This window comes from Motacilla alba, chromosome 2 (genome assembly GCF_015832195.1).
Source record: "Motacilla alba alba isolate MOTALB_02 chromosome 2, Motacilla_alba_V1.0_pri, whole genome shotgun sequence".
Taxonomy (NCBI): domain Eukaryota; kingdom Metazoa; phylum Chordata; class Aves; order Passeriformes; family Motacillidae; genus Motacilla; species Motacilla alba.
The window spans coordinates 7,391,158-7,415,797 of record NC_052017.1 but is presented as its reverse complement, the minus strand read 5'-3'; the positions used below and the strand labels follow the sequence as shown (position 1 = coordinate 7,415,797).

Here is a 24,640-nt window from a genome sequence, read left to right as displayed (position 1 = left end):
AGTTCATTGGCAACCATAACTGGATTCTCTTGGACCTCACTGGAGAGGTGTCTCTCATTTCTCAATTGTCCTTATCCATTTATCCCCATGGAATATCCAGCTTCTTCTGGATCCTGCTCAATCCATCCATCCATCCATCCATGTAGACAGCTGGTGTCTGAGAACTGCAGACCCAATGACACCATGGCCCCACATCTTGTTCAAGCACAAGTCCTCAGTCCTGATACCAGTCCCAGGTTTACCTCCATGAGGATTGTGCAAGTGGTGACAAGAGAAGGAGCTCAGCTCACACAGCTCAGCTCTGGATTCGATTTTGGATTCCCATTAGTTGGGAACATTTAAATCAGGTTTTCCTGTGAGACCTTCTATGCCTTGCTTGTGAAAAAAGAGAATTATTTAGTTCAATATAAACTGTATGAGGACACAAAGTGACATTTCCAAATCCTAATTTCTTTCAAACATAACCCCAGTGAACAACAGGTCCAATGGTCCTAATCTGCCTTGTGCCTCACAGGTTACAGAACCTGGCTTGGCATAAGGAGACTGTACTCGATCACACATTCATTTCTTACCCTAGCACATTAACATAAAGTTAACAAGCAAATTCATTATAGAGGGCAAACCTGAAAGTCAATGTCAGCCAAGAAATTGCCTGAGCAATCCTGTAATTGAATAAAAATAGGTGTCAGCAAAACAAGTGTCATCCTGGGCTTGCTGATGTGCTCTGGGTTCATGGGCTTGACAAACTCCTCTCAGTGTGGTGCTGCGTGTGAGACGCTGCAAGGAGACCTGATGTACTAAACGATGTTTATCAGACAAATATGGGTAGTAGTAGTAGGCACATTTGACCTCCAGAGTCAAACAGCCTCCCCACAACTTCACCAGCAAATTAATAAAGTGAAGGAAAATTAGCATTTTGTAACTTCTTGGCCACTTCTCTGGTTACAAAGTGTTTTCACAGCACAAGGAGAACACTTACTTGCAAATATGCTGTATTTCAGTGGAAACACGCATTTAAATATAAAAAGTAATAAACCCCTATCATATTTTTCCACTGATGTGTTTGATGAGTTTGTACACTGATTTATGGGATCAGCATCTTTAGGAGGGGCAAACAAACTCATTCATTTTAATTCCCTCATTTCTGAGTCTAAGGGCCTTGGTCTGGCTGTGATACAGACCAATTTAAGTGGTGATTCCTATTTTTACACCAATTAACTCTTAATGGCACTTTGTAACCTATTCTGTTCCATTCAACCTCAAGAGAACTGGGAGCAGCCAACAGGACACAGTTCATAGATGTATCTGGAAACTTTCTCTCTGTAGAAGCAAGAAAACCTGGGGCTATGCTGGGACCTGTAGGAGAAAGTGTGACTTTAGAGGGAAGTTGTGCCACAGGAAAGAGACACTGCCAGGTCCAAAGGGCAGGATCCCTGTGAGAAGGAACTGCTGGCAGCAGCATTAGTCAGCAGCAGAGAGGGGGATGCATGATATGTACCTGTTATACATATACATATACATATACATATACATATACATATATATATATATAGAGAGAGATATCAATATAGATATAGATAGATATAGATATAGATATAGATATAGATATAGATATAGATATAGATATAGATAGAAAGATTAGATATAGATATAGATAAATATAATGTGTGTGTGTGTGTGTGTGTGTGTGTGTGTGTGTGTGTGTGTGTGTGTGTGTGTTTTAAAATTTTTATTCTGATATATTACTTTAAAAGCCTACAAAAACGCCAAAAAGAAGTGGGGCTGGTGAGGATCGTCTTCCAAGCTAACGAGCAGTTGAGATCACTTTTCAAGCAGATGCTCACACACACCAAAATGGCCATTTGCCAGCTGAAAGGATCAAAGAGAGCAGTGCTCCAGAGATGACCCTCCACCCTGTCAGGCCCATTTTCACAGGAAGGGAGCCAATTACTGGGGTCTGCTTTTAGAAATTTTTTTAGGTGGCAAGATCTGGGCAGCTTCCAAGGCCCACCTAGTTCTGTGGAAAACAGCTAATCAAGTAAAATGGTTTCCTTGCTTTCTCCTTTAGGATAGAACCCCTTTCCCTCCCCATTTCTGTCCTTTTCTGTGATTTGAAAACTGGCACGTCCATGAGTGATTGCAGGTGCCATTAAATAATGAAGCAGTTCTGTTCATTAAAAGCCCAGTGATTTATTACCTTTGGACTAAGGGAAAGAAAACAGCCTGAAAACAGAATTCTTACACCATTTCACATTATTTCCACTCCAGCACATCAGGCAACTCTTAGTATGGCAGGTTTTTAGCTCCGTGGTCCACCAGTGCCCAGAAATGCAATGCTGGACATCTAATTCCAGCGAAGTCTGTAATTCTAGAGTGTGATTTAAACTCATAACTAACAGCTGGCCTAAATGTTGTATCCTACCTTCATACAGCCAGTCGCTGAGCCCATTGAAAATAACACCTTCCTTTCCTGTGGAGACCACTCGGATGGCTTGTTTCCCCACATGGGCACAGTAATAGATGTTATTCTCAAAGATAAATATCTGATTTGAAGGGAAAAAAAAAAGAAAAAGAGAACAGCATTAAGCAGTGGCTCCAGCATAAAATGTTGCATTTTGCTTTTACAATAATTGGCAGCACAAAATCACATATCACAGTTTTATGGCATCTTTTGTCAAAAAAAAAGGATTTCCACAGCTTGCTTCCAATGCCATCAGCTAACAGAAAGATGCTAATTTACAACAAACTGAAGCCTTGGGGCTTTGATATAAGCTTTATTTCTCTCACTCTTGTCTTCATTTCAGAAGCTGAACAGTTCAGTTAGAGGGCATGAGATGAAGAGTTCCATTGCTCAGGTTTTGAGAGTTGTTAGAACTATTGCTGCGAAATGCTCCTGTGAATCAGGCTCTTTATTCATGTGTTTAAATGCTGATCCGGAAGTAAAGCTTTAGCCAGCCAATAATAAAAGTATTGTTCCATGGCATCTGTCTTTATCAAGTGGTTAAATTGTTCTGTGTTCCTCTGTCATCGATAGCACAATTCCTGTCCCCTCACCTCAAAGTGAAACACATCTTGCTCTAAGTAGAGTCACAGAATCACAGAATCACAGAATCACAGAATCACTTGGTTGTAAAACAGCCTTAAAGTCTTTAAGGTCCCTTTGAACCCAAACCATTCTATGATTCTAAAATCACTGAGCCCAAGCATTAACCCAGCACTGCCCAGCCCATCACTAGAGCACATCCCCCAGTGCCACATCTACACATCTGTTAAATACCCCCAGAGATGGTGACTCCAGCACTGCCATGGGCAGCCTGTTCCCATGCTTGACAACCCTTTCTGTGAAGGAATTGCTCTTGGAATCCATCCCAAACCTCCCTGACACAACTTGAGGCCATTTCCTCTTGTCTTACCATTTGCTCCTTGAGAAAAGAGACTGATCTCCCCCCACTACACCCTCCTTTCAGGTAACCGTGGAGAGTGATGAGGTCCCCTGATGCCTCAGGTTTTAGCTTTTATATTTTTAGATTCTGTACTGCTTTAGTTTGTAGTTCTGAGCTTCATATTAAGCTCCCTTCACAGAGTAGGTAGACAAAACAATTCCTTCTCTAGCTGGGGACCAAAGACAAATGATCCAAATTTCAGGCCCAAGAGTATAAACAATGGCAGAATGAACAGAGAAAAACAAGGATGGAATTTCATAAGCTAAAGCTGTAAGTGGACAATTAACTCCAATATGCAAATGGACCAGAACTTATGAAAGAGAGAGACCCCAAGACCAATCGTGCATTTTGTGACCATTTTGGTTCATCTTGGGTGTAGCCCTGGCTGGGCTCTTGTGCTGCCCAAGATGTATCCATTGAGGCCTTTTAATAAATCCCCACTTTATTCTTTAACTCTTTCTAGTCTCTGTTCTAGGTCAGCCTTCACAAGGCTTCATCCCCCTGAGCCTCTTTTTTCCCAGGCTAAACAATCCCAGTTCCCTTAGCCACTCCTCACAAGTTTGGGGCTCCAGATCCTCCCCCAGCTCCATTGTCCTTCTCTGGACATGATCCAGCACCTCAAACTCTTTCTTGTTGTGAGGGAACTGAACACAGGGCTTGAGGTGCAGCCTCACCAGTGCCCAGGACAATCACTGCCCTGATCCCGCTGGCCACACCATTGCTGATCCAGGCCAGGATGCCATTGGCTTTCTTGGCCACCTGGGCGCACCTGGCTCATGTTCAGCTGCTGTCAACCAGCACCCCCAGGTCCTTTCCCCAGGGCCACTTTCCAGCCTGTATCACTGCCTGGGGTTGCTGTGACCCAAATGCAGGACATGGCCCTGCTGAACCTCTCACCATTGGCTCTTTTTGTAGACAGGCATCACATCTGCTGACCTCCAGTGAGCTGGGCCCTCCCCAGTTAGCCAGGGCTGCTGGTAAATGATGGGGCAGTGGCTCAGTGAGCCCTTCTGCCAGCTCCCACAGCTCCCTTGGGTGGATCCTACACAGTCACCACACATTTGTGTGTTTCTGAGAGGTGTGGCAGGTCACTCATGGAACCTTTATTCTGCTCCCCATCCCCATCTTTAACACATTTTTAAACTCTATTAAAAATGAAAAAGATGTGCTGAACAGGGTATCAGTAAGCTATTTAGACTGAAATGCAAACTGTTAATATAATTTAGTAGACATTTATAGATGGGTTTTTCTACACTTGAAGATATTGGAATAAATGTTATGTATTTTTACCATGATACTAGAAAGCAATTTCTCATTTTATGAAAAGACAGAATTGGGAAAAATATTTGCTTTCATCTTCTGTTTCACATCCTATTACAGTATATGTTTCACCCAAAGATGAGCTGGAAAGATTCCAGAAGAAAGTATAGATCTTAATTTAATTCTGGCAGGAGTTATAGCAGGTTTGCCTAAAGGTAAAAATTATTACTGAAACTGTAGCTTGCTCTTCTTCCTTTTAAACTAGGCAGAGCTGCATTCAATGAATAGATTTGAAAAGTAAAAAAATGCATTGTGGAAGATACTACATTCTCTTTTCTACCTTGAATTTTAGTAAACAGAGCAGCCAGATAGGATATTCCAAGTAAAGAATTTTATGTATTAGCTAATCTGCATATGGGGAGGTTGTTGAAGTTTAAATGTGCATAAAAATTGTAAAGACTAAGCAGAATAAGATACTCAGGGTTCAAATAAATCCAAATCTCTGTGTCTGAGTAGTAAATGTGCTCAGGGGTGCTTGGTAAGAGCTCTTCTGTGACAGGCACACAATCAAGTGGATTTATTCAAGTGATGCAACCCTTCCCTTGCCCACATTCTTCTAGCAAAATAAGGTTTGCAATATTTTGTACTATATTCGGTGTTCTATGAGTTTACAGGAAAAATAAAGAAGGTGGATTGACAACCTGTTCCCACCCTTCCCTTTTTTGAAGTATTGCAATGTTTCCATCTTCCCTATTTGATCTTTCAAAGCTTCGTTGCACTCATCAGGGTGTGTGAGGTATCTGTATCTGGTGCTGCAGTGGAAAAATAATATAGTGCTCTGACTTCAAACTGCCTCCCATATAATTCAGAGCCAAACTGCAGCACCTCATAGAGATTTGAAAATTATCCTCCTAACTACAGTGCCTTGTACCCTAAAAATGTCAACCATAATCAAGATAAAAGATAACTGAAGCAGCACAAGGAAGATTTCTGTGTAATGTATCTTATAAATTAAGAAAAAGCTTTTGGACTTCTGTTATTCATCAAGAAATGTCTTTGGATTACCTCACATCCCATGTTAGAAACAGATTTGAAGTTATTTTGAAATACCTGTGTAACAATTTTTACAGTTTTGATTTCATGGCATCAAAGCAGTGCTTTCCATCAAATGATCAATCCTGTCAGCTAATTAGGGGATAAGAAATTGCAGTAAAGAAAAATAGTAAAGATACGTTCAGACATCACTTTTACATTACTTTATGCCAGCTTTGCTTAGCACTCCTAGACAAATTTAAAATGATGACAGCAGGGATCAAGTTCAGTTTTATGCCTCTCTGTACAGGAGATAAAGAGCAGAGCCCAAATTTCTGGTGTCTTCTCTTTTGCTGTGCATATTTGAGCAAGACTTTAACCCAGACATTCTTGCAATACATGTGCCTTAAAATCCAACACTGAACACAGCTACTGGCATGGAAAACCAGGCTGTGCTAAGGCAGGAAGAGCCCTGTGCTGAATGCCATGGCCCTTTTCATCATGACACATTCAACACAGAGGAAACAGAAGATATTCTGAAAGAAGTAAAAAAAATGGAAACATCCATTCATAGATTGAAGAAACAGAAATTGCTAACACTACAGAAAAAACCAAGGAAGATGTAAGTTCTACAATATAATTGACAGACACAGAATAAAATGAAAAATATATTTTTACCATTTTATTTCTCAAAAACAAGAGGCAAACCAATGAAACCTAGAATAATTTTCCTCATGAAATCAGAATTAACATATGGAACTGTTTGCCACTGGATCTAGCAGAAGACCTCTCTTTCTGCTGGATGTTTTAACAGATGCCCCAAAGATTAAACACTTAACAAAAATAACTGCAACATCTGAGGGGATTAAGATAAAGTTTGGGGTTTTTCAAATGCATTCACTTAATCCCAGGATAATAAAAATCAATGGATTTTGCTGTTGGCTTTGTGTGGCTCAGTATGTGACTTTCAGCTGTAACCCCTTTAGCCTCAGGTATCAGCACACCACTAACTCCTGTGGTCTGGGAAGAAATCTCTGCCTGTATGCAACTGGTGTTAGAATTAATAACCCCAAACCATTTGACATCCTTGCACCACACAATTAAAACTGGAGAAAAAATATGAGGCTGATTGGACCACAAGCCTAAGACAGGAAGAAAATTCAAAGCTTAAGTATCCAGTAAGATAAATTTATACAGTAGGGTAAATATTTGATCTAACAACAAATTAAACTTAATTCACTTCAAACATGCAAGAGCCTTAATGACACTGATTGATTCAAGGATTTATTTAAAATGCTTTTGCAACTGCTTAAGGGCTTCTAAAATAATACTCTCTACCAAACTGACCCAGAGTGGTGTTCAGCAATTATGCTGCATTAATTAAAATATTGGTACTTTAAAATGGATTAATTTATGGACCTTTTCAGGAATATAATGAAAATCATCTCCTTAAGACTTAAAAAGTCACAGTGACCAGCTATTTTGAGTAGGCGAGCACCTCCTTTTAAAGTTGGTCAACCTACCTTCTTTCCAGCCAAAGAGGTGTGTGAAATTCCTACTTCTCCATAGATCAAAAGAATATAAATTCATGTGCACTAATCTGCATTTTTACTGCTCCTATTTATTTTCCAGCTGTAGAGTGGCATTCTAACTTTATGTTCTCTTTACCCCACAATTTCTAACCTATAACTCGTCAACTGAACGAGCTACATCACTCAAATTTCTCATAAAGTTAATGCCTGGATGCTTATTACTTTAAGTTATTAGCACATTGAGAAGTGCAAATGTTTCCTACACCTTAAAGGCACCTTTCCACACTGCAAGGGGAGCCCACAGGATTTATCTGTGAGAGAAGAGATGTAACATGGAAAGGCTGGCACACTGACATGGAGAGTTTGATCAACAAGAACGGGTTTTCATGCACAGACAGGCACAAACCTTTCCTTGACACTGTGTGCTGGGTTTGGCTGGGGTAGAGTTAATTTTCTTCCCAGTGGCTGGGTTCTGGATTTGTGCTGAGCACAGCGTTGATGATGCAGAGATGTTTTTGTTATTGCTGAGCAGGGCTTACACAGAATTTTCTGCTTTTTGTGCTGCCACGCTGTCGAGGAGCCTGGGGGTGCCTGGGAAGATGGGAGGAGACACAACCAGGACAGGGGACCCAAAGTGACCCAAGAGCTGTCCCAGACCACACAGCATCATGATCAGTATGTAAAGTGGGGGAAGGAGAAGGAAGAGGGGAACTTCTGGAGTGGTGGTGTTTGTCTTCCCAAGTCGCTGATACCTGTGATGGGGCCCTGCTCTTCTGGGGGTGGCTGAACACCTGCCCAGCCATGGGAAACAGGGAATTAATTCCTGGTTTTGCTTTGCTTGTGTGCACAGCTTTTGCTTTCCCTATTAAACTGCCTGTATCTCCACCCACAAGTGCTCTGGGTTTTACTCTTCTCGTTCTCTCCCTGATCCCACTGGAGCTATCAGCTGTGTGGGGCTTGGCTGCTGGCTGTGGTTAAACCACAAAACCCTGCTTTAAATTCAAAATCTGTTCAAATCTTCCCTTGAGGCTTAAAAGACCAGGCACAAAAAAGAAGACACAGTGAGTGGGTAAATATAACTACAAATAAACACACTATTCTCTCCTCATCCAACATGATGTATTTCATTGTTTCTTGTTTTTAATGTCAAACTTTTTTTTTTAAAATCTTTCTGCTCTTTTGTTGGAAAACCAGTTTACCTGAGAGCATATTCTGAATAATTAGAAAAGAAACAGAATAATTTTAAGACCTTTTGCACCTCTCAGAAACACTTGTATTTATTTTGCAGAATCAGTAAACAAAAAAATCTATTAAAAAATACAGAGCTGCCACTGGTTAAAGCTGAGCCCATCAGGGATGCAGCTAGTGCATCTGTGAAAATGTATTTAAAAAAAAGTAAAAATGCTGGGTTTGTATGTATGTGAGAGGAGTGACAAAATGTGAGAGAAGCAGCCTTGCAGACACTGTGGTCAGTGGATGGGGAGGGCTAGGAAGGGATGGTGCCTTTATTTTTGTTTTATTTCTCACTCTCACAATTCTGTTACAATTAATAGCAAATTATCAAATTGATTTCCCTGAATGGAGTCCGTTTTGCCCTGATGGCAGCTGGCAAGTGATTCTCCTGTCCTTAGCTCCACTCATGAGATTTTCACAAAATTTTCTCCCCCAGGCCCACTGGGGAGGGGGAGTAATAGAGCAGCTTGGTGTGCAGCCCACCACAAGGAGATTTAAAGTCCCTTTAATCAAGGACTTTTTAAAAACTTTTCAGCATAAGACACTTCCTTAGAACAGTCTGACTCCTGTCCTTTTTTTTTTTTGGGTTTCAGTGATAGGAATGTTTTGTGCTGAACTGTATGTTAACTATCTACATATTTATATGGTGTTATTCATCACATTGATCAGAATGCCTCTGGAAAATACACAGATTTATCTCACCAATATATTCAGGAAGTGGAAAAGTATTATGTCTTTATTTATATGCTAAGTAGCTGGCTGAGGTCTGTAACAGAGCCACAGCTTGTAAATGTGGTTTGGAAATGTCAGATCATGGACAGAAGTAGTTTTGATTGTGATCAAACCCTTCCTGGAAATGCAGAAACAGAAAGACCTTCCGTTCTCTACACCATTTCTAGTGCTCTCTAATGGCATTCAAACATTTTGGAGATACCCTTTCTTAGCTGGTTTTGTTTTTATGCTGCCATATGAAACCTGGAAGCTGAGGACTGTGAAGATGAAAAGCTGCAAAGAGAGAGATTCCCTGCTGTTTGTTTGAGTTAAAACCTGTCTGTACCACCCAGAATCAGCCTGGGCCTGTCCTCATCCATGAAGCATCTTGAATCAGATACAATAATTGTGTTTTCATTTTGTGATCCCAAGGAAGTGTGACAAGCCTTGTACCAGAAAGGTCTTGGCATTTTGCAGTTACTGCTCTTACATCAACTTCAGCAGAAAAATGTGTGATCAATTCAAAATCAGTTCTAAAGCTTGTAGCTGATTGATTATGCATTATTTAATGAATACCCTGCCAATTTCTTCTTTTGAGCCTCATAAAATGCAAACTTTGATGTTCAAATAGCTGTCATTAATGTATTCTGTCATTAGTGTTTTTCCTAATGCATATGATGTGATTACAGCAGCTCTTATCAGTTCTTCAAAAAGGGTAATAAAACCATAAACTGCTCCTCACCCGTGAGCTTGCATAATAAGACCTTGTATTTTAATTAGGCTTTTACTCTTGCCATTTAAATATAGTTTGATAGCAGGTGATAAAAAAGATACAAGATAAAAGACTTCAAAATATTTTCATTCTCTCCTTCAATTGGCTCATGTTCATAACTTAGGAAAGAGACAGAATACAATAGTGACAGAGGAGTGAGATAAAGAATTTTTAAATCAACTTTTTTTCTTCACAAAATGAAAATGTCATTACTAAGACCAGTGATTACACAATTAAACTCTTCCACACAATCAGAACATTGCAGAGAATCACACCTTAAGAAATAATTGACAGAAAAGGCTACATTGCAGTTTTTCATACCAGACCATTTGTCTTCTTTAATTCAAAATAAGAAGCTAACTCCTTAAGACACCAGGGATTTAGAAGACATTGCAGTTTCTGAAGGTATTCCACAAAGAGATAAAGCTTAGTTTAATTCAAATTTACCTGGCCCAGACATGGGCAAAGGTAATGTTTACATCAAGGGGAGTTCTACACCTGTTTAAAATAATTCTGCAGGGAAGCTTTCAGGACAGAGAAGCTGAAAAAACCCAGGGGACCACTACAGGCAGAGAATACAGAAGTGAAGATTGATGCATGTAAGGATTGTGCTGATCCATGAACACATCAAAACCAATATTCATGACTCATCACTGGTGATGGAAGACTTGAAAACATCTGATTCCAGTGGTATAAAAGCTTAGCTGCACAGAAATCAGTGCAGTGGAAAGAAATGCAGCTGTTTATGCAAGGGAAACCAACAGAGCCACTGCAAAAGTCAAACAAAAAATCTCCTGCCTTCAGTGGCCTTGACTGCATATTTGGAAAAGGAAGTGTAGAAGAGTCACCCCTAGCAAATCATGCAAATCTCCTGATTTCAGCCACATACTTGGAAACTGCCAATATACCTTGTAAAATAAACATTAAGAACCTTATTTTACTTTCATCACATGCGATCAACAAAGCGACCAAAACGTCAGAGAGAATGGAAAAAGCATTCCTTCATATCTTCAAATAAAGCAACATTTCCTATCTCTGTGAACAGTGTCCAGAGCTCTAGAGCAGAGTCTTAAGGGTTCTCCAGAGAGGATGTGGCTCTCTCCAGGTCTGGAGATAACTTCTGTTGGGGCTGGGGGAGGTGATCACCCTGTAGGACGCGGGTATGGGTGGAGGAAGGAAAGGAGCAGTGGGAGCACCTGATCCCAGCCTTCTGGTCAGGAAGAAGGAGATGTGCCCTTCCTCATATAAATGGTAGAAGGCTCAGATTTAAACACCCTGATCCTCTTGGGGATCCTTAACTTTTATGTCTTGCAGGGTCAAACAAACCAGGCACAGTAACCCAGGGGGTCTGTGGAGGATATTTGTCCTGACGCTGGTGATGAAGGAGCTGATGAAGGGAGATGCTCTGCTGGACCTCACACCTTCAAACCAGGAGAAATTACAGGGCAAGGTGAAAGCTGGGAGTAGCTAATGCGGCACACACCTTGAGGTGATGAAGTTCAGGATCACAAGAGGAAATATGGCAAAAAAAAGAATAAAGCCGTGGAATTTAGGAGAGCAGATTTTGGCCTATTCAGAAACTGGCTCGTAAGCATCCCACTTGCATTTTCTCTTAGGAAATCAGTAGAGTTTTTAAGACCTTGTGGTTTAAATGCCTTTAGACAATCCTAAATTGTCAAAACTAATACTCAAGATAAAGTCTCACATAATGTACTACAGAAGTAATGGCTGATTTCTATGATATGGAGACACATTTCCAAAATTTTTTCCTTATAAACTGGGTACAGAAGAGATTTTTTTCTTCTTGATTCTCCCAGTTTAAGTCCTTCAGTGCATTAATATTCTTCTCTGTTTTCTACAAGTTTTTAAATATTTTTGACATTGCATCTTTATGCTGTGCATTTCCATTTGTATTCTGTGAGCAGGTTAGACCACAACATGCATGGATTCTAATCACGCCTAGAATCTGCCAAAGTACAGCCAAATCAACAGTTACCACAATTCTGGAGATTTAAAACTGTCTGTTTCAAGAAAAATGTGCTGTCCTATTTTCTGCTCTTCAGGGAAGAAAGGAGAGTTTGTTTCACCTCAACAAAGAGAAAGAGCCATGTCTGCTTGTATTTCATTGCCCTGTATTCTAATGGGGTTATTTTAATTTATAACTGCCTTGTTATATAAAAGAATGTAATAGTAAATGTACCATTTAGTATGAAACTCTGCTTCTGCTTTTAAGTTCTGCTTGATGGATTATCGTGTATTCTATAACCTAATATCTCTGATGGTTATGTAGGGCATGACTATAAATTAGATTATTTAATGTGAGATGATACAGTGTTCCATTTAAAATACTTTATTGTGTTACAGAGAGAACACCTGACTAAGAAGAGCACCAAGATTATTTGTGTCAGCATAAAGAAACTGGCAATTGGGATTTAGGATTCCTCCAGGTGCACATCTGACCTTGGACAGTGAGCTGGCCACCGCAATATTCCTCTTTAATTAGAAGCTTGGTTGTAGAAACACTCAACACCTATTCCAGCAGGTGAGGAGGAGAGCTAACAGAATTTTCCATGAAGTTTCCTCATGTCTCTGGTAAATGGCAGCTCCTGGGGAAGGAGAGACCAGCACCACAAGCCAAGGCAGCGCCCTCCACAATCCCTTGGTGGCACTGCCCGGTCCTGCTTGTGGCATCCCGATGTCTGTAACTTCACCACACTCTCAGCAATGGCTGCTGCTGCCTAAAGGAAAAGGTCAGTATTTTCATGGCAGCTATCTAAAAGAAAAGGTCAATAATTTCACTGCAGTTTTCAAGAACAACACTTTTCGTAAGCACATATTCCAAAGGACATCCTCCACCAACCACTGATTTGTAAGATGCCAGGAACACTTGTGCACAGACAAGAAGATACTTCTGGCAGTCAGATCCTGAAATGAAAACTGCCCTTAACAAAAAAAGAGTAGTTCAATCTCCATAAATCTCAGCTGAAATTCAAGAAATTTCTCTAAAGGGAGGGAATAACTTCCAGTGGTACTGACCCAATGCTGGAGTGTTTTCCTGCTAGGAATATTGTACAGTAGCAGGTGAGGAAATGTGGTAACATAGAAAGGAAGAGAATTCAGTACTTTCCTTGTAGAGGAACAGGATGGTGAGTTCCTCTAAGCTAGCAAATCCATGGATATTTGCATTTCTTGTAAGAACACACAGTTTCTTTAATGCAGACTGTGAATGTCAGTGACATTTAATGCATCAATTCTGTAAGTCCATTTAAAAATAGGAATCTATTGCTGTAACTTCACCAGAAAAGACAGTGACATATAAGAAATCACAGAGGAAGCCTGTGGCAGTGTCTCACCCCCAGGGGAAATGCCTGCATCATCCTATGTCTCATATTTGGGTGTAAAGGCAATAACTTCCTGATTTATTGGTGAAATTCTGTGGCAAATAGCAAATTTCATTTTGTCCTCTGAAATATTTCATGGCCACAAAAAGAGCAACATCCTATTTTAAATAAAATTACCTACATATTCCTTCAGTAGCATTTATTGCAGCACCTGCAGTTATCCTAAATATCTTGCTTTTTTTCCACTTGATGAGGATGCAGTACCAAGATGCTGGGAAGAGAAGAGATGTGACAATTTCTCAGCAAAGAACATAACACTGACTGTGCCAAAGCCTCCCTTTGGGGCACAAAGACCCAACACCAAGCCCAGGGGTGACAAAGGAATGACAAGGATGTGAAAAGTTGAAAATAGGACACTGCTGCCATTGTAACCAAAGAGAGAGAATCAAAGGAATAAACCCCAACAAACAAAACAAAACCAAAGCTAAACACAACACTTTCCAGTGGAATTATTTAAATAAAGTGAGGGGAGAGGGGACAGGAGCAACCTGTCCAGGTGCTCAGTGTATATGTAATATATCTAAATTAAATTTCCTGAAAAAAATCATATTCTGACACTTGAGAAGGGGATGAGGAGATGGCACATTATTATGCTGAAATTCTTGCTTTTCCAGAATGCAGGGACCATGTTTGAATATCCCTCACTATGCTTAAATAGGGCTTACATAGACTTTGGGGTTTGGGGGAGAGAGGGAGACAGGGCAGAAGTCTTTATTTTTTTTATTTTATTTTTTGCAACTAGGAAGATAAGCAAGCCAGAATAATTACATACAGTAGACCACAGCTACATATTGATTCAGATGTCATTGCAAAAAGAAAAGGTGAGGGAACAACAGCTTGAAAATAATGATGCAAAAATCTATGAAAGAATGGTAGAGACAAATAGACCTACAGCAATTATACACAGAGCAGTTTAAAAGCCCTGCTGGAATAGGAACAACAGCAGATGATTCAGTGCCTCCTGTGAAAATCATCCTCTTCCCTTGATATCTGTGCAGCCCTTCTGCCTGGAACTAAGCTGGCATGACAGGCACAAATTCAGGCAGGGAAAAAACTCCTAATTAGAGGAGTCACTCCAGTTTAGTTCCAGGTGTCATCACTTAACCAGCTTTTTTTTTTTTTTTTTCTAATCTAGATATCCCAGTGGGAAAAACATTGTACTACAGCCTTAAAAAAAAAAAAAAAAAAAAAAAAAAGATAAGGGAGATGGGTAGGTTCTGGTCATGTGCAGCAGGATCTATCATTCAAATGTTTTATATATTTAAAAAATCCAATGGTTCACATAATTGTATTGCACTTTTTAATATTTATGACACTAAGCTGTTTACCAGCATCAGCATTCACTGTTTGAAGGCACCTGCAAACCCTAACATGGAAGAGGCTGAAAGAATTACTCCATTTTTTCCCTGGCATTTGCATTTCCCTGAAATAAAGATTTCTTATTGCATCTTCTGCACCTGCTGTGAAACTTAACTTCTGTTACCTTAGAACCAATTATAAACTTGATTGCAGCACAATCTACAAGAATAAGAGATAGTTCCTGTCCCAAAAGGAGTTGACACTGAAAAAGGCTTATTGACTATCAATGCAGGAAAAATCTCTTTTGACCCTTCTGTGGGGCTGCAGAAAATGCAAGGACATGCAAAAACTTCCAGCAACCCCAATCAGTTTTCCGGATGTTTTTTGTACTCAAAGCAAACTGTAAACAATAACAGACTGACTGGTCAGAAGAACTTTAAAAGAAATGTTTCTCTTTGTAGAAGAATAAACACTATGATCTATGAGAGAGATTTTTTAGAATTATAACTGCTGCCTCTAAAGTTGTGCAAAACTGCTTCCCCCAGCATCTGATGTGTCACCATTAATATCTGTCAGGATGGTTACAGATTCTGATTTTGAAAAAAAAAAAAAAGAAGAAAATAGCAGCACAACAGAAGTGCTTCTGCTTTTGATATTGGAATTTAACAGCTCCTGTGAACTGTATTTAGTGCTGTCAATGCAGACAAATATTCACTGCATTTTATTAGAGCAGGCCTCCTGCTTCCTCTTTCCTTGTGGCAGCAGGGCCCTTGGATAATTCTAGCTTGTCCTTAATGCAAGTACTTTGAAGCTGGATGTGCTCATTTTGGGATGACTTAGATAAAAGCTCCTGAAAGCTTTGGGTTTATTGGATTCCTTGAGCACCTCAGTTAAAGACATGCACAGGACAGTCCCTGAAGCACTGAAGCACTCCCGAAGCGCTCCCTGATTTTGTCTCTGCTGCCAAGAAAAACAGCAAAGGAAACTTCTTCACACTGCACTCACTTTCCTTGACAAACACAGGTCCAGGCCTGTCAGCCACACAAGTTTCATGAAGCTGAGCTCAGGATCTCAGGCACCATTAACCTTTTCTTAGATACCGTTGGGGCAAATGTACCACAGGAACATTCCATGAGCTCTCAGCATGTGGGCAGAGCCTTGGAACATGAGATGGAACACGATGAAACTGGTAAAATATTCCAATAAGATCAATTAACAGAAGGTTTTTATTTTTTTGGTGGCAAAATCAGAAGTGGGTAGCTGTTGAGTCATAGATGACATGATCAGAGAAAGAGAAGAAATCCAAGGAGTGAAGATTCTTGTGCAGATAAGCATGCCCAGAACAGGACAAAGGTACAGAATAACACTTTTTTTGCAGTCCTGTCATGCCACCCACAGTCTCATATTGCAGGAAAATATCACACAAACTGAGGATAGCACAGTCTGTTCACTAAAAAGCCACCAAGCACCATGCTGAAGGCCAGCAGGCTGATGAAAGGGAATACTAAGTGGGGCTTTGGGCTGTCAGGTGCACCATGGAAAGGATGGATTTTTCCCATAGGCATTTTGCATAGTCATTTACACCCACAAATAGTGAATATATCACACAGCTATTCCAAGTTAACAGTGTTTTTCACTTCTTCTGTAAAGGCATAAATGATGACTCATGCTGTAGGACAAATGAGAGGAGTGAGCCCTTTATTAACAGCCAGATTTAGGGAATGTGCTCCCTCTTGCACTGATATTAGTGGCTCTCTTTCTAATGACTCGGTGAGGGCCCCATTCTTCCAACAGTTTTGTGAGACTTAATTTGTCAAGATTTTGGCTGAGATCAGAGAAAAGCTGAAGCATTTTTCTGAGATGCCAAAGTGAGAGCTTTTTTGCATTCTGATCTTCTGACAGATTTTCTCTGATCCAGTATCTGCCATTATTTAAACAGCTCAGTTGGCATGTGTGGCATTCTGCAGGCTAGCAAGAAGTCAAGAAACACGCTCTGAGGACTTAATCATCCAAAAATTGGCATATAATTTAATGAGAAAGGGCAAAATAAAGCAAGATAAATAGAAAATTACTCCTGGGAATATTCCACTATATTTTTAATTGCAGAGAATGCAGATCATTCAGGCTTCTTCTATTTCAGACTTGTTTCTTTTTTGAATGATTGGACATGCAAGAGAGAAAGAGGTCAGGCTCAGCAACCCAAAGTTCCCCTAGGAAGGATGAAATAGAAGCTACAAAGAGAATAAAAATTTTGGAACCAAGCCCTCTTACTCTCCTGCCCTGCCTTCCCTTTATGTTTCCAAAAAAGAACAAACCAGGAGATTTCAAGGGGAAAGCTTTTTTATTTCCTGAAAATTGGGGTATCTTCAAGGTAATGCAAACCATACTTGCCCTCGGCTCTCACCCTTTCCGGGAGATGCAGGATGGAGCCTGTGCCCAGGGGGTGCAGCACCAGGGCTGACACACACTTGGGTCCCCACTGCTGCTGCAGGACCCCCCTCAAACACCCCCAGGAACCTCCTGGGGCCAGGGGAGCTCACTTGTGGTTCCCAGCTACTCCTTTCCTTCCCACTCAACACATTTTCCCTCCTTCTCCTGCAACACCACTCAGTGTACATTTAACAAACACATTCCCACTATCAAATTTTAATAGGCTTCAATTTTTCCTCTGTCTTTGCATCTCCACAGAAGGTGACACGAATTTCACTGGCAATTATATTCTGAGTAACCCAATTAGTCCTGAAATACAGAACATGAACATGGTGCGTTTCTAGATCTCATTTATTATTCTTGTAGGGGTTTTTTTTTAATTTTAAAAGCTTCTTTGTTTCCTCTGGCAAATCTCTGCTGATTATTAGATATAAAAAGATTATACTGATGTATGTAAAAGCATGTTTATTTTATAAACTACAGCTGTAATTTTATTTCAAGGTAAACGACTGGCAAAGAAAAGGGCAAAAAGGCACACATGTTAGAAGTATGAAAAAATAATGCTTAAACTGCCAGTGAGTTGCTCCTCACCTGCCCTGATTCCAAATGCAAGAACAGGAAATAGAGCTCAATTACAAGCCAATAATTTTACAAAACTTGAAAGAAAAAAGACAAAAAAAAAAAAGACAAAAAAACAAAAGGAAAAAATAAGTATGCAGAACAAATTCTCTGTAGCAAGATTTTTCTGAGATTCACATGGAATTCAACAAACAGAGGGATTTTTAAAGGTACCCAAAATACATATAGCATGCACCCCACAGAAGGAACATGAATGAAACTTGATGTCTTCAAGAATTCTTAGGGCTTTAGTTTTTCAATATAAAAAACTAAAAATATATGGTAGAAATTGGTATCACCCTCTTCATCATTAAATGATAAAGTTGGTTGTAAAGAAGACTTTTTTCTCCTGGATTTTGCATACTCTCCTGTTGGAGATATAATTTGTCTGTTTTGGTATGAACATTTTTCTTTGTTTTGCTTTCAAATCTCCTTAGATTTTCTTTCCAAGGTGGGAATCAGGTGCAGCCCTTCAGTTGGTAAAATGAGCATGGATGTAAGTCAGCAGTGAGCTGTGACCACAGGTGCTGAGGGCACACAAGTTCACAGCAAAACTCTGTAAAAGGAAGGAAAATTCACTTGTGGGGTGGAGAATGTGACTAATGCCACTCAATATTTGATTTTAATCAGCAAATGTAGTTTTTGTTACATATTGTGGAACTCTGTTGGACTTAAAATAGAGCTAGTGAGCAGTGAAGGGAAAAATGTTTTGGCTTTCTTTGCCAGGTCCTAAAGGTATTCCCTGCACGTGGCGGGGGGATTGGAACAACTTGATGTGTGGGATCCCCCCAGCTGTGTGCAGCGAAGGCAAAGAGCTCCTCAGAAGACATTTTGCACAGAGATAAAGGCTGCTGACTTCCCCTCTCTGATCAGATCTGGGGTCAATGACTCTCAAACACAATTTTCCTGATGGAGCAGGAGGAGGAAAGCATCCTGATGGGGGAAAGACTTTCCTATTCCTGTATCTGTTATGTTTTCTCCAACCTGATTTTCAGGATTGCAATGATAATGACTCCTATTGCTGTTTTTTAAAAATTACAGAATTTAAAACAATCTAGTTAAGGACACAGACAAACAGTACCCAAGAGAGGACTGGGAACAGGAGATGCCAGACTTTCTCTTCTAATGAGCTTTCAAAGCTCATTTCTTGGTATAAAGCTTCCATATCAAAAAAAAAAAATGTTGCCACTTTTTCATTTCTTGTTATGGTAGAAAGAGAATATTTGGAATATAGAAAAACTTAATATTGGATTTGCACCAGGGAATGAAGCCAGGGGATGTGGCTAGGAAATACATGCTCTGAAAAATGGGCACATCCAGGATGGCAGTGGCTGAGGGGTAAAATACTGGGGATTTTAAGATTTTTGCAGTATGAATAGCTCCATGAAATATAACAAATCCCTGACAAGTGGTATGGTTGCTTTTTTTTTTTTTTTTTTAAGCAGCTCTGAAAACTTTCCAGGATCCACTTCTAATTCTGTCTATTTTGCAAACAACCACAGGGCAAATTCAGGGCAGCTCTGTTCTAGGGAGATGCATTCTCCAAACAGGCCTGCTAATATTAACATATCCCCAGAGCCAAGTTTGCAAGTCTGAAGATGCCCTTGTGAAGCAATGAGATGCTAAATAAATCAAACTATTATCTCTATAATCTGTCCTGTGTCCAACACTGGGAGAAGCAGGTGCATCCTCTCAAAAAGCTTTCATAAAGTGTTCTTTCTCTGCATTTTTAGACACGATTGCTTTGCAGTGAAGAGATATATTTGGGAATTATATAAATAAATTACATGATAGAACAAGCATAAATAAATGTTAGAAGCTACCACACAGGCTTCAAGAAACTATTCAAAAAAGGAATTATTATTTCTTTACTTCCAAGCAAGAGCAGCACGGTCTCTAAATGCATTGGCACACTTGTTTTTTCTCTTACCAGCTGTTGCCCTTTTGGACCCCAACCAGCATACTGAAGCTTTGCATTGCTGACCTCAGGGGGATACAAATTCTGGGGATCCCTGCAAAAAGAGAAAAATAAGATTTCAGCTTCAGAAATGCCCTTGTTTAAGCTGCTGCATATGTGTGCTTTGGAAATACACCACAAAGTTGCAAGATGCTTTTCAGCCAGATTTCAGTGGACTTTTTTAACAGTAAGGTAAACACTAGCAAGTGTTGGTAAGATCAAGCATTTAAGTGACAATTTCTGTTTCTTATTAATAAGAAGCTAAGCATATTAGTTCCACTGCTGACTTGCCTAAGCCTTAAGAATTAGTTCAGGGATGGCAAACAATGTAATTGTATTTATCAACTCTGATGTTGTCCACAAAGGATAAACAATAATTATATATTTTAATCCTACTGCCACAAGAAAAATAAAATTTTGTTTTCTGCACCCAATGAATTTTTTGCCTCATAAATTTCCTTTGAATATGATGGAAAAGATTAGCAACTGTATGACAACTGATACATACCCTGGCTTCAAAGGGAAAAGCTCCTATTAACACAAAATATCTATTTTTTAGAAAATATAATCAAAATGTTTTCTTTTTCTTCTTTCATCCATTACCTTCATTTTGTAGCCAAACACAAGTGACACACAGCAAATGCAATATAGAAAAAGGAGGCTTTTTTGGTAAATGTCAAAGCAGCATAATGTCATTTTCTCCCAGCACAGATAGCATTGCCTTAACTGTATTTATACTCAGCACAAATAATTACATTACATATTCTGAAGTCACATTGCAACAACCCTGTGTATCGTAATATCCTACAAACAGAACTCTAATAAAGCCTGTATAAAATGTGCCTCATTAGAAGATCTCAAACTGCTTGAAAAAGTAAGGCTATTATCATCACTGGTCTACAGACAGGAATAACAAGGCAATTTGAGGCCAACATCACCAAAAACTGGAGAAAAAAGCCAAACCCTGCCTGGCCTTTAAGCAAAAGGCCCTTCTTGCACAGGGCTTTCCAGACCATGTTTTCAAAACAGAACAGAGCTGAATGCAGTAATTCAGTGCTAAGTGAATTCTCTTTATTGCCTGTTTGGGGCCTGGTGCCGTGCTCCAGTTCCAGTCCCTGGGCTGCTCCTTCCCTCTGTCTCCGAGTGGTCAAGATGACCCCGAGGTGTTGGAAAGTCTCTGTTTCCCAGCCCGGCAATCGAAGAAGGAGTCAGGATTCTCCGGCTCTGCTTTTCAAGGTTGTTTATTTTTCCTTATCTATAACATTCTTTCTCTGACCCGCTGAGGTCTGTCTGGCAGGTCGGTCCGTGGCACACTGGCTGCCCTTGGGGTGGTGTTAACATTTTACACTAAGAACTACGTGCACTTTATTTACAATAATTTTCCAATACCTATCACCTATGTTAGACAGTCTGTCTCTACACTAATCCAAAAGTGCCACCATCACAGCAGAAGAGGGAGGACAAGAAGGAGAAGGAGAAAGACAGGACACACCCAGATTCCTCCATCTTGCCTCTTGTACCCCCATTCTAAAAACCCCAAAGTTCTACTTTTTCACCCTGTGACAAATTAGCTATCATTTTACTCCAACTCCTGTGGCTTGTAAATCCTCCCACAAAGCTGGTAGTTTTTTCCAGGGGTTGAAATCAAAGGCACAGGTGTCTTTGACTCCGTGCCAAGGTCTCTGAGACCCCTGCCAGGGGCTCGAGCCATCCAGGGCAGCCAGAGGGATGTCCTGGGTTCTGACACCTCTGCACTGGGGCTGTTGGAGCAAGGACAGCACAGCAGCAAGAGGAATGCTCAGAAGTGATTTTGTGCAATCTTTCCACTGAGAAAAAACTCTCATTTCCTCTGAGCTGTTCAAAGGCCAGCCAGAATCAGGGCAGACCCAAGGTGAGGACCCCGATGGCCGCAGGTTCCCCCTCCCATGACTCCTGCAGGTGGAACCCTCACAGTAAAGCTGCCAGGTTTGATGGAGGTGGGATGAACAGAGACTATGGAGGGGCAAGAGGGCTTTGTTGAGGCACTGACACTTCAAGTCTGAGTGTACCATAAGGTGCCCAGACAGCATTCATTTCTACATGCAAAATGTCATCCACAGCTGCTGCCTGTAGAGCAAAATTGTATCTTTTATTATGTTTTTTTTTTACCTAGAAGGTGTCTTTGTGAGCAGCCTGAAGTTGTTTTTGTAAGGCATGGACAAGAGAACTCATAAGGCTCATACTGAGACCAGCCACAAAATTCCCTTTGCTGTAGGAAGATGAGCCACACCACCTGTGCTGGCTTGTGTGTGTTAGTTACTTAAGTTTCCAGTCAGCTATGCCTGTTAGGAATCAATCTCTCTGGTTAGCTATCTTGATTATCTTAACAGAGAGTAGCCTCTGAGGGTAGAAGGAAAAGAGAAAGACAGTGAATCAAATCAAAACCTCTTTTGGGAGAAAAAATAGCACTTCACTGTTTGTCAAATGAACTATCTAGTTCTCGGGTTATTTTACCCATGGTGAGAAGAAGAGCAAGAAATTACAAATAGAGGGGGAAATACCATCCCTAAATAAACAGATTATACAAACTGTAAGAATTTAAAGCTGTAATGATTCAGATAACACAAGTGGAGCTAAGGGAAAGACGTGCCAATTGCAGCAAATAATTCAGACCAGAGCACAGACAAGTCCAGTCAGTTCTGCTCGTTGCATCATCTTTTTGAAGAGGAAAACTCTAACACAGTGAAAAATGCTGCATAAACCAGCTTTGGTAGCTGATAAGGCAGAAGGAAAAGCAAAGATCTGTGCTGCAGCCAAAAAAAAAACAAAAACCAACAACAACAAAAAAAACCAAAAAAAACCCCAAAAAACCCAAAAAAAACCAAAAAAAAAAACCCCAAAAAAATCAGAAAAAAAAAAAAAAGGCAAAGTCATCTTCTCATTCTTTGGTATAGCCAAGGAGAACCAGAATTGTGTCTCCTGAGTTCTTTCTAAGTTGTTTCATATGGTTGGGAAGCTTCTTTTGTAGCAAAATCTTGCATCCTCATACTGTGAGCTATTCCCTTCTACCACAGGCTATGAAAGCAGACCAAGATCCCAGTTTTCCCCCACAAATGCTCCTGAATGATGCACATATTCATCTTGGTATATTTTGGCTAGTTTCTCATCTTTCGAGGAGAATCTTCTTACCTGAAGCAGCCACACTCACTCACCCACCTGCAGCAAACTTCAGTACCAAGTGCAAGGGGTTGAGAGGATTCTCCTGGCCAAGCCTGATCTGTCAGGCTTCGGGGAAACCACAGGAGTTTCCTGCAGCTGGGCCTCACCAGCAGTGGCCAGTGAACCAGTGAACCTGTGCTGTCAGCAGGCCTCAAGGTGGCATGAAAATGGAGTTCACTCACTTGAGAACCTCGCTGTGAAAGATCAAATTCCCACACAAGTATTTGGGCTCCATTTGGCGCATGCTCCATGGTGGAATACACATGGGCTCCTGCTCTGGAAGCCCCAGGCAACCCATTCCAAACCCATTATCAAGGACACAAAGCCATCATCAAATACTCACAGATATAAACCCATTATCAAAGACTAACAGATAGCTTTGGGTTGGAAAGAACCTTAAAGATCATCTCATTCCAAGCCCCCTGCCATGGGCAGGGATGCTTCTCACTGGACTAGGTTTCTTCAAGCCCCATCCAGCCTGGCTTTGAACACTTCCAGGGTATTCTCTGGGCAAATTGTGTCCTAACTAACAATAAGTTTACTTCTCTGGGCTGTTTTATCAGCCAGAGAGAGAAGGAAGAGGGAGAGTTGTCTACACAGCTGCTCTGAGCAGGGTGGCCACAACTCTGATGCTCTCTTTGAGAAACCTCTTAGTGATCCTCAAACTGAAAAACCATTTTGGAGAGCATTTATCAAACACATTTCCAATTTTCTCATGCTAGTCTGGGCATTTAACTCTCCTTTGTTAAATTCCTTTAGGGAAGTGAGGCCAAATGCCCACCTGTGTGCTAGGAGCACTCTTCCATTTTCCAGATAAATGGCATCTCATGCCACTCAGCTTCTTCTGGGAAGTATGTTATTCCTATTAAGCTATAGCCCTGCACAGCTACACCCTTCCTTCTCCTCCAAAACAGCCTGCTTAAAATTCCTCTGTACTTTTTCCCCTGCATCAATCAATATTGTGGGTCATCTCAGCCTCTCCAAAGAGCCAGTGCTCCTCACAGACCCTCATAATTAGGGCTTGTTTGGATTTGAGCCTGTCCCTTGTGAGCTCATTTGTGCAGGATGCTGGCTTGGAAATGGGCAATTCTGAAGGCAGCCTGTACATCTCTGGCTCCTGGTTTGGATGAGGAAACAGGTTCACTGCATCCTCACAATATTTTCACCATTTCTTCACAAAAAATAACCCTAATCTTTATTTCCAGCCAAAGAAATGGCAAGGCCTTATTGAACTGTTGCCATTATTCCTTCCACTTTTAAAATGATTTATCTTATAGCTGAGAAAGAAGGGAATAATACATTTTAGACCAGACAGGAGATGGAGCAGGTGCTACATAAACTCTTCCACATTAAAATGACATTGTCTGGACCAGAGGCTGTTAAATTGCTCCAGACACAGGCGTGACTTCAGCACCATGTTCAAAAAAAATTACTGAAGTAATAAATTGAGAAATTTGCTCATTTAAGTGAAGGGGTTTTTTTTCCAAAAAGTCTCCCCTCAAAATTTCCAAACAAGGAAAGTTCCTGTGTGCAAACAGAGTGCTGACTGCCAAGTCATCTTTGCTTGCAATTGAGCTCAGAACAAGATGTGGAATAAAACAAACTAATCAATCATGTGTTACCTGCATTTGACTCTAAAAATTATTTTGATTAATCAGGAACTTGTTTGAAAGAGTTTGTCCTGGTTTTTGCTGAAATTTTTATACCTGTGTGTTCCCTCTTCTGACATTTTCTCCTAAAGAAGGCAAATTTCC

The 24,640-nt window shown here is 40.4% G+C and overlaps 1 protein-coding gene across 6 annotated transcripts in view; it reads right to left on the bottom strand.

Moving 5' to 3' along the window:
• The window catches only part of DPP6 (dipeptidyl peptidase like 6), a 542,989-nt gene that overhangs the window by 80,106 nt on the left and 438,243 nt on the right, over positions 1-24,640 (bottom strand). For all 6 annotated transcript variants that reach the window (XM_038127465.1, XM_038127466.1, XM_038127462.1 and 3 more), the window contains exons 7-8: positions 19,662-19,743; positions 2,423-2,543 (exon numbers count right to left, since the gene is read on the bottom strand). In XM_038127465.1, the coding sequence (XP_037983393.1) occupies positions 2,423-2,543; positions 19,662-19,743 (203 nt within the window). The remainder of the gene's footprint in view (positions 1-2,422; positions 2,544-19,661; positions 19,744-24,640) is intronic.